This window comes from Rhinolophus sinicus, chromosome 2, assembly GCF_057876585.1.
Source record: "Rhinolophus sinicus isolate RSI-liver-muscle chromosome 2, RSI-T2T, whole genome shotgun sequence".
In the NCBI taxonomy this organism is placed as follows: domain Eukaryota; kingdom Metazoa; phylum Chordata; class Mammalia; order Chiroptera; family Rhinolophidae; genus Rhinolophus; species Rhinolophus sinicus.
The window spans coordinates 87,600,252-87,615,537 of NC_142502.1; the positions used below are offsets into that span (position 1 = coordinate 87,600,252).

General features: G+C 42.5%; 1 protein-coding gene across 2 annotated transcripts; it reads left to right on the top strand.

Moving 5' to 3' along the window:
* The first annotated feature begins 66 nt into the window (after positions 1-66).
* LOC109448945 (glutathione S-transferase A2) lies at positions 67-14,481 on the top strand. Of its 2 annotated transcripts, XM_019734747.3 has the most exons (8): positions 162-221; positions 829-872; positions 5,490-5,596; positions 7,841-7,892; positions 8,870-9,002; positions 10,949-11,090; positions 13,081-13,212; positions 14,105-14,481. In XM_019734747.3, exons 3-8 carry the CDS (start codon positions 5,510-5,512, stop codon positions 14,228-14,230), a joined length of 672 nt encoding a protein of 223 aa, XP_019590306.3. In that variant the 5' UTR covers positions 162-221; positions 829-872; positions 5,490-5,509; the 3' UTR covers positions 14,231-14,481. The 2 variants fall into 2 exon arrangements, with proteins under 2 accessions (XP_019590305.3, XP_019590306.3); XM_019734746.3 differs by lacking the exon at positions 829-872 and having other exon boundaries at positions 67-221.
* Positions 14,482-15,286: the final 805 nt, after the last annotated feature.

Below are 15,286 nucleotides of genomic sequence, written 5' to 3' on the forward strand. Positions count from 1 at the left end.
ATTAACCAGTTGTTTCATGATAAGAGGATGACTTGTCATTTTTTCCTTCCAATTAGCATGGAACCTACGAACTCCGAACACTGTGGGAGTGGCTTTTCCCTGTGTCGAAGCTACCCCTTTCAGAGAGGAGGCGTCATCCAATTATAAAACAGATGACGTGATAACCACATGAGGAGTTGGCATTGAGCTGCTGAGCCAAGTGGGAGACAGACTTTCATAAGGTAAGTAGGAATTTTATAAACTTCCATACATTGCCTCACGTCCTCACATCTAAGTCACCAAAAAACATTTTAAAATGTGTGCTTAGCACAAGCAAATGTCTGTTTTATACTCAAGCATGCCTTCTCGGTGTGCTTAGGGGACAGTTCAAAAGTTGTTTATCCAAATGCTGCTGGATATGTCTTTATGGAAATGTAAAAATGAAAATTTGGAAAACTAGGGCATAAGCTTTTACATATAATGAAAATTAATGATATGAGGAGAAAAAAGAACAACACCATTTTAGACAACCTAACAAACTGTGCAATCTTTACAGTTCGAGAGAGAGTGTAACTTTATCCTACAGTTTCTTTCTCCATTGAAGTAGTTAACACATAACAGTGTGGATGGTGATACTTAATACTATTGAGGCTGTGAAAATTCAAATTAGAATTTACTGTAACAGAATGAAGTTAGTCTGGATGTCAGTGGAACTAAGTTGTATTCCGTCTTTGCTGTAATTAGTTAACTGGCAAGTCTCTCTCTCTCTCTCTCTCTCTCTCTCTCTCTCTCTCTCTCTCTCTCTCCCCCTCCCCTACTCTTTCCCTCTCTCTCTTTCTCCCTGCCAAGTCATGACAAGTCTAGCTAATGCCTGGAAACGTTTCTCACCCTTGGTACTATTGGCATTTAGGGATGGGTAATTTTTTGTTGTGGAGCTATCCTGTCCATATTTTTGTTTGTTTGTTACAAAAATACTTGTTATAGAAATGTACATTTAATTAGCTTTAAGGATGTACTTGACAGTGGCGATAACACATATGTTATCTGAAATTTGCAAACTTTACACGTTAAGATACCTAACAATGATTGTCTGTTTACAACTTTAACAAGAAATCATTGCTTCATCCATACTGTTGGCACAGTTAAGATGAATATTCTCACTCTTTCTCTTCATTTCACTCTGCACTTGTAGAAAGAACACAGAGTGGGATCAGGTTCCATCCGAGTGCTCGTCAAAGCCTAGAGTTGAATGAGAGGAGTGATAGTGAGGAATTGCTGTAGTTTTCAAAACAACTTTATCCTGGAAAGATTACATAGATCTAATAGCCAACAGCAATCACCCATAAGGCATTTCCAACTAAATATCCCCAAAATGTGTCTGTTAAAATAACATGGTTGATGAAAAAAAGGTGGGTAACGCGCAGCATGACGAAGGATGGATAAAAAGCATTCAGATGCACTTTGAAGGCATAGCCTGACTCCATATCAGAGGCACCTCTGGTCTCTGCCCAACTGATGTACCCACTTACTTTGAACAACGAAATGTGTCTCCAGACATTGCCAAATGTCCTCGGGGGGTGGGGGGTGGGGGAAAGCACAAACCCAGGATCACAGGACTTCTCCAAGTTCCAAGTTTAGGAAGTCTTGATGGGAAAACTGGATGAATAATCACGTAGCACATAATTAGTTTTTGAAACCACAGAAATGCTCCGTACCAGTCGTTCGAATCAGAATGTAAGAGTAAACACTGCTTTCTCAGCTGCTCAGCCTGGCAGCCTTTTCACCTCGCTCTGACTTCCTGGCTAAGAGAAACATGTCTCTTGGGTTGCAACCAATTCAAGTGAAGTCACTGCTGGGACCCTTGTACACTCTCAGTTTTCTGCAATCCTGTTTTTCTGACCAGATTTCCCAACCAGACATCATTTCTTAGCACACGAAAGTGCTCAAAGAGTGTTAGTTGAGGAGCTTTGAAGGAAACGTTTTAAAAGCAGGAACTATATTACAGGTAAACCAGAAACAAGCTGTCGGAGGATTTGTGACACGTTTGCATTTCCCAGTAAGGAGAGTGATGTTGGAGGGAAGTGATCATTTTCATCAGTGTTGCCATGAGACTGCACTAGTGCAATGAATAGCAGGAGAGAAAAGCAGTGGGTCTCCCATTTGCATGGCTGAGCCCCATGCACAGGGGTCTGGGGACAGGAAAGATACAGAGTGCTCAGAGCATGCAATGAATGGCAGTGGGAGCCGGGATTGAGGAGAAAGGCCCTAGGGGTGCATGGTACAGGGGCAGAACCCAGGATCTGCTGCAGGTTTGGGGCTCAAAATGCTGTGTTTCATCATGTGTGTGACCTTGTTGAACCTTCATGGAAAACGTCCTGCCACCAGGTGAACCAAGCTGAATAGAACTAAACTTTCCACACAAGCTAAGTCACAAAAGCTATTATATGACGTACGTGAAAAAAGTCTGTATATTTATGTAGATGTAAAATCTTCTTTGTACTAGTGCTCTGAGTCACAAGATCGATGATAGGTCCATAGACGTACAGATAAACAGATATGTTGACAGACAGAAGAAAGAAGACACATGCGCTACCCAGTGTGTTCAGAGACTCACTCCTCTCCCAGAAACTGAGAGAGGACTTGCCTTTTCTGGTCCCTATTATGAGCTTTATGTATAGTAGCTCATTTAACTTTCTCAATAGCTTTCAAACTTACATACACTATCTCTATTTTTAGAAGAGAAAATTGGGGTACACTGATTTAACAAACTGAGTTGACGTACCTCATATGGAAAGGAGTTGGGCTTTGTCTCCTAGTCTCACATCTTTCTGCTAAGAAATGCTGTAATGAGGACCAACCCTGGAGACACAACTCCTCTAGTTTACTACTGGAATTATCAAAGGCAATATTCCTTTCAAGGAGTATAAGCCTCCTTCCGTATTAAGGTAAAACATCGTTATACCAGTTCTCAATTTACTCACAGGTTTTTAGGCTATCACAGGAAGGCAAGACATGCTTTTATTAATTTTTCGTCTTATCAAACCCCTAAACATCAGCTAACAGAAAGGAACCTGTGACATCAATGTTTCTCTCTGTCCCTCCCCTTTAACCATTGGTAGACTAATGAATTCTGAATGGGAAAATAATCGAGGGTCTCAGAGAGCTGCATAGAGCATGCCAGTGTTACACGGTGGAGTGAAAAAGCCCCAGACCTGAAATTAGAAGATGAATTCAAACTAACTGAACACTTGCAAAACATAAGCATTAAGGAGAGGTGCTTTGTCTCCTTGAATTTCAGTTTCCTCATCTTTAAAACAGGGTATTAGAGGCTGTTTCTCAGGGTTGTTGTAGAGGGTAGACACACTTGCTAGATACTCGTACTGACTGTCAATCAGGAACTAACATGTGACCTATGGCAAATCGTGGAATTTCTCTAGTTCTCATTTGCTGTTTACCAGGCAAAGTTTCGTGATAACGTTTGCTCCAGTCTTGATCAGGACATTGGGGCCCTCCGATTGGGAAGGTGAAGAAGGTTGCTTATTATGAGGAAGTTATGATAAAATGTATGATAAGATAAAAAGAAATTGCCTTTGTAACTTGATCCTCAGCCAATGGCTAAGGAAGCTAAGCTTGAGGATTTGAGACACTGAACTCTGTGAATTCTAGTCCAAAACAAACACATTTCACATGTTAGTGCAAACTTTATTCTCCTTTGCATTCTGCTGACTCATGGCATCTCCCTTTCCCATGCCAAATAAGTACAATAGACAAAATCTGCACTAACAAGAGAGGTGAGTTTATTAAGTACGTTTCCAAAAGATTCTTTGCTTTCTAAAGCTTAGACTATTGAGTTTCACATTAACAATGTGGATATTGAAAACATTTTGATACTTAAAATTCAAGTCATACTCACATTTTTGGAGGTATATCACTGGGTAAAGAGAAGTATATTTTTATCCCAAACTCCACAACAACAAAAGTTTTGAAAAGCATTAGTGTTTTCTAAACAATTTTGCGATCTAGATAGAAAATGCAACTCCGTCTCCCTAAGCCCTGGCTTTGGGATTCATGCTTCTATTGAGTCCTATGTGTTTCTATTCACAGCCACGACAGAACTAGTTCCATCCATTGTTGGGGCCAGTTTCATTGTCTGGTTCCTGGCTATGTCCACTTCCCATGCAGCCTGGGATGGACGAAGGGGTCTCAATCTTTGTTGACCAGACACAACCAAAGTATCTCCTGCCACTACAGTGACCAAATGAGTGTGCACACACGCCCATACACACAACAAACGTATAAGGGAAACTTAAAACTCATGAAACAATGCTGTCTTTTTTATGTACAAAGCACTCTGATATTTTCTGTTTTCTTCTGTTTCATTTTTTTAAATGAAACAGTCCACTGAAGAGTTGTTACGCATATTTAAAAAAAAAACCCACCCATATAGAAAATGAAGCCTCGATTTTGGTTTGAATAGAAGTGAGTTTGAATCCCAGATCCAACAGTTACTTTAGGCAAATTACTCTGGAAACCTCAGGATCCCCAACTGTGAAATTCAGAGTAATAACAGAGCCATCTCAGGTGATTTTTGTCGGATGAAATGAAGATAAATAGGTGAGCAGGAACATTGTATAACAGACAGTGAACAAATGTTAGCTCTACTCTACTGTAAAGTTAATACAGTAACATTAACTTTTCTAGATTAAAAAATGTACCACGTATAGATAGAATGTAGAATTCCAGAAAAGGGAAGGATTTAGTGTCCTGTGCTTGTGGAAAGAATTAGGGTCTTTTGAACTACAGGTCAGTGAGTCTCAGCCTTAATTTCAGCCTGTGAACAAATGCAGCAGAACAGCCACGTTACTGAGAACTGACTCTGCTCCCTCTTCCTCGTCCCTGTCAGGAAGTCCTCTGGCGTCAAGGTCCCTCACAGACTCCCAATGCCTGGACCTGGGGGTCGGGGGGTGGGGGGTTCCAGCCCTGCCCCTTGTCAGTCCTGGGTGTGAATTTCCAGGTCCATTATGAAGTGGAGTATGACTGTGCACATGTCATTTATGCTCAGTGCCTTGGTTTCATGAACTGAATAATGGGTATAGTAACAACTAGTGCGTGGGCCGTTGTGAGGATCAAAGATGTGCTGTGTCCAAAGGGACTAGAATTGTGCCAGAATCATTAGGAGATTTTCAGTAGATATTAGTTCTCTAATCCTCCCCCCTCCCCTAACACCCACACAGGCATCCTTACCATAGACTCTCACCTAGTAGCCTGCCAAGACGATGAGATTTTTCACAACAGAGACATGAGAATGGTGTGGAGCAATTTTCTAGGGTTCTCTACTGATGGGTGAAAATTCAGGCCCAGGAAGACATTCTATTGATTGTTGGTGCTGTTCGGCTACACGTCATAAAGTACATTTTTGTTTTTGTGGTTTCCTTTCTTTCTTCCTCTTTCCCTTCCCGCCCCCCCTCCCCTCCCTCCCTCCCTTCCTTCCTTCCCTCACTCATGTTTAGAGACACCAGGCAACTGCAGCATGGCGGGGAAGCCCACGCTTCACTACTTCAATGGACGAGGCCGCATGGAGTCCATCCGGTGGCTCCTGGCTGCAGCTGGAGTAGAGGTCGGTTCTGAGTTCTGTCATCTTACGCTGGACCAAAAATTGTATCAAAGTACTTTCTCACAAAGAAACTTTTCTTACTAAAGGACCAGTCAAGAGTGCTGCATTAAAACAAAAACTGTCAGTTATTAAGACATGACCAGTTTAGACCTGATATATTCCTTAAATTTATTCTTGGCAAAGAACAGAAACAACTGAACTAACTTTAAGAAACTAACCCTCTTGCATGGGCCTTATTTGGATTTGGACGTAACAAACTGTGTGGTATCATTTGTACCATGTAAGCAACATTAGAAACTAGCACACTGAATATTAGGTAAGATGAAAGAATCATGGTTGATGTTTTAGGTATGAAAATGTACTGTGCTTATTTTAAAAATAGTTCTTATGTTTTAGATGAAATATATTAGATGAAGTATATGATCTCTAGAATTTGTTTCACATTTTTGCCAGAGTGGGAGAGTGAGTGGTCCTAAACATGACACCGGTTGGCTTGAGTTGATAATTATTGAAGCTGAGTGATGGGTCCAATGAGGATCGGTTTTTGTTCATTTTTAGGCATTTATGGATAGAAAGTTCCATAGTAAAAGATAAAAACGTAAGATACTAGAAAATAAATATAAAGTTAAAGCATAAACCAGAAGTATGGGTAAAGCAGATTTTAAGAAACCTCCTGTTAAAGTTTTAATACACCCACTCAACAACGATTTTGTCTATTACCTGTCAGTGCCAGGTTCTGTGCTAGGTCCTGACGCTACACGTATGAACAAGAGAAACGAAGGCCCTGCCCTCAGGAAGGTTATATTCTAGTGAGCACGCAGACAAGCAAATAGGTGATTAAAAGGAGGGGTGGGAGTATCTCGGAGGACACCCCAACATTTACAGTGTCAAAACGCCAAATTCCCCGTGGAAAATAGGTTTCTATGAGATGACTCTGTTGGGCGCTGCCCTCTAGAGGGGTCAATGAGAAAAACACTTCTCAGTCCAGATCAGGGGGAGGCAGCAACTCTGTGAGGGTTTTCAGGGGAGAGAGTCATGGAAGAACTCAGGAGACCTTGCCCCTCAGGTAGAACAGTAAAGGAGGGTTTCAGGTGAGGTGGCGTCATGTACCAGGGGCTTCTAGCTCGCTCCCTTCAGCCTCATGACAACATGTTTATCTCAGCCTTTGATTATACTTTCTTGATAACTTCATGAATGCACGCAGACTTGAGCCCAGCCCTTCCTTAATTTCATGAAGAAACAAATACACGAAAATACACATAGTGCCACTCCAGGTTGTTTTCTCCCTGTGAACCAATAACCCCAAGTTTTCACTGTGGTCCTGACTTCAGCTCTGAGGTTCAGGGATGTGTTCAGAGCCCCTGGACAGGGAGGATTCGGCACAGGAGGGGGAGTCGGGGGCAATGCTGAGGGCATCCTAGGCTTCCTCTCCTCCATCCCAGTATGACTCTTGGTCAGGCACTTGGTCAGGTCTTCTGGGGTCTCTGTTCCCAAAGGATAATCTTCATATACCATCCATTTCCATCAGCCTCACAAACAATGTCACACCAGCCAACCCCTTTCTACCATGGCACCCACCCTGATGACCACCCACCGTCCCTTATGTTTGTCCAGAACGAGGAGTTTTATAAATTGCTGCACACATAACTCACTATCTGTGGTCTGACCCTATGGGGTCATGTAGATCCAAAATAGACTGTTCCACTGAGCATATTAGAAACCTAAAGTCCCCAAACTTTCACCGTAAAGTCTGCCTTCTAAAATGTAAAATGAAATGGAGGGATGTAAATGACAGCAGAGGCCCTGGGTGGCAGCATCTTAGGTGGTCATTTGCCCCATGGCACACCCCATGCTGGGGGACACACAATGTCCTCTCCTGTCTCAGGTGGAGAAAAGGGCTTTCCTGAGATACTAAAACTCCTTAACTACAAGAACTTGCCAATCTCTTCCTTTCAATAGCACCCTTTCCAAAATTAGGACTTAATTATCCTCAGAGATGAAAACAGGGTGGGGGTGAATTGAACCTCCAAATAGGAGCAGTTACATGCTACAACCCATGCTCTTTTCTCTATGGCTCTAATCCATATCTGTAAACAGCCACGACCATTTCCTTCTGTGTACCCTGCCAAAGTCAGAAATCTGACTTCATTCATGTGATGGGTCAGACACAAGTCATTCACGGGTTAAAAATTCCTTGATGCTATGGAATGAAATATCAAGAACTCACTTACTGTTTCTGCTTTTCAGTTTGAAGAGAAATTTATAGAACGTCCAGAAGACTTGGACAAGTTAAGAAACGGTAAGACCAAGTATTTAAATTCCTCTGATCTAGTGGAAGTCAGTTGACGTTTCAAACCAGGCAACGCCTATGTGTGTGTATGGTGGGTGTTGGGGCTGGTGGAGAGACAAAAAGTAGTTCAAGTGTAAAGGGTGGGGCTCCTTGAGCAGGTCTTGGACTTCGCTCAGGGCCAGGAAGGGCTTGACCTCGCTGAGTACTCGCTAAAGGCGCCGTCCATGGTGTCCTTGAACTCTGCTTTCTCCTGCCTTTCTGCACCATGAGTGAGCTGTGTTGGTGCAGGACCCCTTGCAGGGTCCTATCCAAGGACATGCAGACACATGCACCAGAGTGAGAAGACTAGAAATAGGCCCAGCAGTTGCTTCAAGTCTTTTCGCTACAGGATTGACAAGGTAATATCCCAGCAGTGCTACAGACTCAGGTAACGAGATGGTGTTGAATAATTACTTGGAAGGCCAGGCGACAGTATGAAGAAGGAGAGAAAGAGAAAGAACTAGCACAGTTGACTCTGGAAAGCAGGGTCTGGACACACGGAGCAGTGGTGGAAATACCAGAGCACACAAAACAAGCTACAGAGTAAATGTCTCTTAAACTTGGCGTTACTGCCGTGAACCCCAAAAGCCCTATTTTGGGGACTTCCCATTTGAAATGCCATCCGGCAGGCAGCCTTGTTGTAGCCTCTCTCCAACTTCTTCCTGTGCTATCCAGGAGACAAATTGACACAAAATCACAAGGGACCTCCCATGTATCTAATGGGAATAAAAAGATAAATGAAATAAATTAAAAAGTATAAAGGCAGATTAGGAAAAAAAAAAAAGATATTATAGGAGGCTAAAACAAAATGCTGTTTCCATTGAAATGTTTCCAGGCAAACGTTTGTTGCTTTTCATATCTTTAATCATTTCAACAAACAAAATGTTTTCATCCTAAAAGCCTGTGATCCACAAGACATTTCACTTTTTCTTTTCTTCCTTCAAAAGATGGCAGCTTGATGTTCCAGCAAGTGCCAATGGTCGAAATTGATGGGATGAAGCTGGTACAGTCCAGAGCCATTCTCAACTACATTGCCGCCAAATACAACCTCTATGGGAGAGACATGAAGGAGAGAGCCCTGTACGGTATTTTGTCTGTTTTTTGCATCAACAATTAATAGGAACTATTTCAATTCTTTGTTGAGTGGGAGGGATTGTGTCAGGGGCGTCGTGACCAACGGCAGCTGGGCACTGGAGGTACAGAGTGAGGTCAGATACAGCAGAGAGCTCTGAGGACAAGGGGTTCCACGTGGAGTGGAATCAAGCAAGTGGGGCTATAGAAGCGGATTCACTCCACGGATATAGCACCGGGAGTGACAGAGGTTTCCAAACACTGATGAACTATGAAGCCAAGGGGGATGGTGCAGTCATGGGTGCAGTCATGACTCCAGGTGCTCAGGCCTGAGGAGCTGGACACCAGCCCACAGCTAGAGACAAGGGACACGTGTCTGAGTGTCTAGAGGATAAGGTTGGGGCAGGGAAGGATCCAAAGCAGCGGATTTTCAAGTTCTGGAAATTACAAGAATGAGAACCAGAAACGTAACTTACCAACCAGTTATAACTGGGCCACTTGACAAGGGTTAGAAGAGGTTGGTGCCCAAGATGCTATGGTTACCCCAAGCTTTTTGACACAGGACTGAAGCAGCCAGATTTATTTACTGCAACCATATCAGGGTGGGGGGGTTCTCCTCCCTGTGGTGAGGCGACCACATGATTGACATTAAAATCTTGTAAGGAACTGTTGGCAGTTACCCAAAAAGTTAAACATAGAGTTACCATACGTCACTAACTCCACTAACAGGTATTTACCTAAAACAATCAGAAATACATCCACACTAAAACTTGTGCAAAAGTGTTCACAATAGCATTATTTATAATATTCAAAAACAGCAAGCAAGCAACACAATGTCCATTGACTGATAACTGGATGAACCACAGGGTCATGGCAATATTGCAATATTGTTTGGCCCTGAAAAGGAATGATTACATGGAAAAACCTTGAAAACATTACGGTGCATGAAAGAAAACAAACACAAAAGGCTCATACCACATGATAGCATCACAGGAAATGTCAGAAACACTTATATTGACAGAAACAGAAAGTAAGTTTGGTTGTCTAATGCTAGGGGGTAGGAAGAATATGGAATGTTGCAAAAGCGCACAGCATTTCTTTTAGAAGTATGGAAATATTCTAAAATTAGAGTGTGATGATGGTACAGAAATCTGTAACTTTATGAAAAATCTCAAAATTTTACAGTTGAAAAGAATGACATTAGGGTATGTGAATTATATGTCAATAAAGCTTTTATATATATTTTTAAAGAAACATCTTATAGGAAACCCAGTTTGGGACAATAAAAACGTATCTCTTGGAATATGGAGTGGATGGAACTGTGTAAAGGGTGCACCATTTTGGGAGATATTTTAGGTGGAGTCTGGAGAATTGCAAACTGGACCCCGGTCTGCAAACAGTACTTTGGGATGGTTGTGGAACCAGGTTTTAGGGGAGCTAGTTGGCAGAACTGCTAATATCAGGCATATAGATGGGCCTGGGCAGGGTAACGGGATAAGAGAGGGAGAAGGACAGGAGCAGGTGTCTGTGCCAGGGATTCTCCATGGAGATTACTTAGGTTGGAGGTCTTTAGCCACGTCAATCACACTGAGTTTGTGCACAGAACAAACCACAGCAGCAATGGGTAACCCCAGGTACAGCCTCAGTGGTCACTTGCAGTGATTCCACCAATCTCTCTATGCCTGTGACTCTGGACAGGTCACTGATGCTCTCGGTCCCTATATTTGTCATGTGTAAAGCAAAAAGTTTAGACATATTTCTACCTTGATAGCTACTTGTTCTAGAATGAAATGTTCAAATTCAGTAAAAATCATAGCTGAACGACTGGCATATAATAATGCACCCAGTGGAGGTGAATTACTTTGCCACCTCCTGATGCCCCATTCTTTTACATTTTGAAACTGTAAAATCTAAGGCAGGAGATATTTCACAACTCGGTCATCTTTGTCTTTCAGGATTGACATGTATACGGAAGGTATGGCAGATTTGACTGAAATGATTTTGCATTTACCACTATGCCCACCTAATGAAAAAGAGGCCAAGATCAGCCTGATCAAAGAGAAAACAACAAATCGTTATTTCCCTGCCTTTGAAAAAGTAAGTGGGCTGTTCAGAGTTTGGGGGCCCTAAGATTAGAGGACAAAGAAAAATCCTGCCTGGGTGTTCCCGGGGCATTGACCTTCCCTTCCAATGAGCCCTCCTGAATACTAATGTAGTACCCGACTCTCTCGGCATTTGATAAAAATCAACACTGAGGGGAACTGTACCTGTTATATCCAAGTTATCATCTTCCAGCAAAATGTCAATTTTTAAGGACCCAATCCAGAATTCTTTACTCGATGGAATTTCATGTCATAGATAGAGCGCGGGCTGTGGGAGGAAGCCTCTGAGAGCCACACTAGTGATTGGCGTAGATCCTGCAGGGGCTTTTCATTCAAGAGGAAGCCCATGAAAGCAATTCATCAGAAAATATTCTGGCAACATCCATCGGAGGCATGAGCTGCCTTCTCATCAGGAGAATGCGGTCATGTTTCAGGGATGGATGAGATGCTTCTACACGGAGATGGAAGCAGTGGGATGGAGAGGAAGAGACAGATGAAAAGATGTCAAGGAAAAAATAATCTGCAAATGTTGTGGACGTGGCTCTCAGACTTTTGAGGAAACTCAGGCAAAACTAAGGAAATAAAGTTCTATCATTAAACATAATACGTATCTTAGTTAAGGTTTCTCTTTGAATGTAGAAGGAGGACACTTGAATATCAAAACTACCTGAAATCTTGCTAACTAAAAATTATGAACCGAATAATGACTATAAGAGATGCAGGAGGCTTATGTATAAAGAAAAAGATTAACATCGACACACTCATCTTTATAAAGCATTAAATCATTCATTCACTCAGCAAATGGGAATTCATTGCTTGTGTGTCAGGTTCTATTCAAGGAGTAAAGAATTTAATAGCAACATGAGCACACACCCTCCTGGCCTGTGGTGCTGAGTTTAGGGACATTCACATGATGCAAATGTAGACAGACATTGCAATTTAGGTACATCTGCACTTTGAAATAAAAGATGATAAAACTGAAAAATGTGTATTACAATATAGTATTTGATGTTTTATTACAGTCATTAATTATATCCAAACATATATAGGCTGAAAGGGTATTTCCAAAAATGTTATTATCTTTAGTCCGTGGTGCCATTGTTTTTTATTTCCATATTCCTGTAATCATTTTAACAAGCATCACATATTTTCTCCAATATTTAATTATGAAAAATTCAAACACAGAAAAGTTGAAAGAGATGTACAATAAACTCATACATACCCACCACCTAGATTCAAAATCAATATTTTATAATTATCTTTGCTTAATTATATATGTCTCTATCCCTCTCTCTCTTCTAATCAAACATACTACTTTTTGATGCATCAAAAGTAAGTTGCAGACAAGTCCAGTCAGCCCTAGGCACTTCTGCATGAGAATTATAACATAGTCCACCAGTGTTATTGTCAGACTCAGGTGGGTTAGGAGTCAGAGCCGATGTTTCATGGGAGATGGGCAAGTTCAAGTTGACCCAGGATTATTTCAGGTCCCAGAGAGATAGACCGGGAAATGAGGAGAGCAGACAAGAGGAGACATATAGGCTCTGAAATAGTCTGCTCAGGTTTGAAGGAGGTTATCATGAAGATAGATTCTGCCCAAATGAGGAGGGTGGGGGGAGAGAGAGAGACAGAGAGACAGAGAGACAGAGAGACAGAGAGACAGAGAGACTCACGACTCACGACCTGAAGTTCAGGAGGCAAACTTTAGGGTGTGAGGACAACAGAAATATGGTGCAGCCCTGGGCCAGTGAAGGAAGCACAGGAGGGAGCCACAGTGACGTGGGAACTGGAAAAGGAAGGGGTAGCCTGGGGAGTAATGAGAGAACCACGGAGACCCACTTCTCTCTGTCTCACTGACTCAAGGTGGTGAATGTGCTCTGCAGGTGAGTCAGCACAGGTGGGAAAGGTGGGCTGGAGAGTCCTGGGCAGGAGCAGGGGACCCCGCCTGATTCTGTGTTCGTAACCGGATCCCTCCAATTCCCCAGGTGTTGAAGAGCCACGGACAAGACTACCTGGTTGGCAACAGGCTGAGCAAGGCGGACATTCTCCTGGTGGAACTTCTCTACAGTGTGGAAGAGATTGACCCCAGTCTTCTGGCCAAATTCCCTCTGCTGAAGGTGATCTCTCACTGCTCTCAAGCGGGAAGGCCCACATCTCGCAGCCTGGGATTGACTATTTGGACTCTTGGCCTGGGGATGTAATGATTCCCATCATTGTCCAAAACTTTGCTGCCCCCATTTCTCCAAAATTTGCTCCTAGACCCTGGTCCTAGGCATGCAAAGAATCTTGTTTTTCCAAGGAAATTGGAGGTGGATGCTACGCCAAGGAGAATAACTTATTTGTTACAATGAGAGGGACCCAGGACTCAGATTCTCACTCCCCAGCCACTATTCCATTAGTTTCTGTCCCCCTTTTTCTGGGATTCCTTTTCTCCCAGGTATGTCCTTTTCTTTATTACCTGAGTTTGACTGAGCAGGTCTCCTTCCTCTGACTTCCTTCCCTCAGCTCCTGCTCCTTCTCTCAGAAACTGTGCTTCTCTCGGCACAGCCCTCTCTCTCCCCCTGCCTCTCTCTCTCTCAGAGGCCAGATTGTTTTTGATGGTCCTCATGGTTTACCTTTTGTATTTTCTGTCTCCAGTTCCAGCCCACTGTCCCTACACCTTCGTTTTTCCAGTTTGGAAACTTTATCTGTGTTGATATCTGACAGACGCATGACTCTTCCTCGTACTGCACGAGAGTGATGCATGTACAGGATTTCCATGTAGGGACGCAGACAGTGACCTGAAGGAAGTCTTAAACAAAAGCGTGTCTGGGGAAAGAGCTGCTGAGCTGTAGTTTCTTCCTCTTCGTTTCATAGCTCACTGGGTGCCTGTTTCACAACCTCAGGATGGTGCTGATGGAGGGGATGCTGTTGGTCCTGGTCTCGAAGGGTCTCAGATTGCCTGGCTTGTGCTAATGGCTGGGAGGGTGTTTTGTCTCCACTCTGAGGCTGTGCTCTTGTGCATTGCAGGGCCTGAGAACCAGGGTCAGCAACCTCCCGACCGTGAAGAAGTTCCTCCAGCCTGGCAGCGCAAGGAAGCCACCCCTGGATGAGAAAAGTTTAGCAGAAGCCAAAAAGATTTTCAGGATTCCATAAAGCAGGCATGGGTGCCCAGCATGCAGGACCAATCTTCTCAAGTTTTCCAATACTGAAGTGTTCTTTCTAGATGTAGCTCCTGGCTCTGGTGAGAATAAGCTTTTCTAAAGTGTAAGTGCTAATTTAATTTTTAAATCAATTTTGCAGATATACTTTCAGAGCAATCTATTTTGTTTTGGTCAAATATGAAATCATGATCACCTCTTAGGATGTGTCTTCAACTGAAAAATAAATAAAGGGAGAAAAATTTTCATGGACTCTTTGATCTATTTGAAAAATTATCATAGAATAGTGGTCATATACCTTGTCCCAAAGACTTATGTAGAAATATTTATCTAACACAAATATAGTCTTTTCCTTTGTACTCTGCTGCCTTTCTGACCCACAACGTAGATACGTTCTTGTTTTTTTTTCTTAATTTTTATTGGGGAATACTTGGAATAGTGTGTTTTTCCAGTACCCGTCAGTTCCATGTCAAGTCGTTTTCAATCTAATTATGGAGGGCACAGCTCATCTCCAAGTCAAGTCATTGCTTTCAATCCAGTTGTGGAGGGCGCAGCTCACTGGCCCATGTGGGAATCGAACTGGCAACCTTGGTGTTATGAACACTGTGCTCCAAACATTGAGCCAACCGGCCACCCCTAGAACTGTTCTTATCGCTCTTTTTTTTTTAAAACCAGTTTTCTTCAGGTAAGCAATGTTATTGCCTGTTCTATTATGAAACTAATATTTATCTTATGTCTAATATGTAATATGCAGTATTCTAGGAGCTGGGTAAATATTGATGAATAGCCAGATATAGTTTCTGTCCTCATGGGGGTTACACTAATGAGAGAAACAAACAAACAAACAACAACAACAACAAAATAGGTAATTCGTATCTACAACCATGTATCTTTGTATATCAATTTCCTAGGGTGGCTGTAACACAGTACCACAAATTAGCAGATTAAAAACAACAGAAATTTATTCTCTCACAGTTCTAGAGGCTCTTAGTTTGCAACGCGGGTGTGAGGAGGGCGATGCTCTCTCTCTGAAGGTTTTTGGGAAGGATCC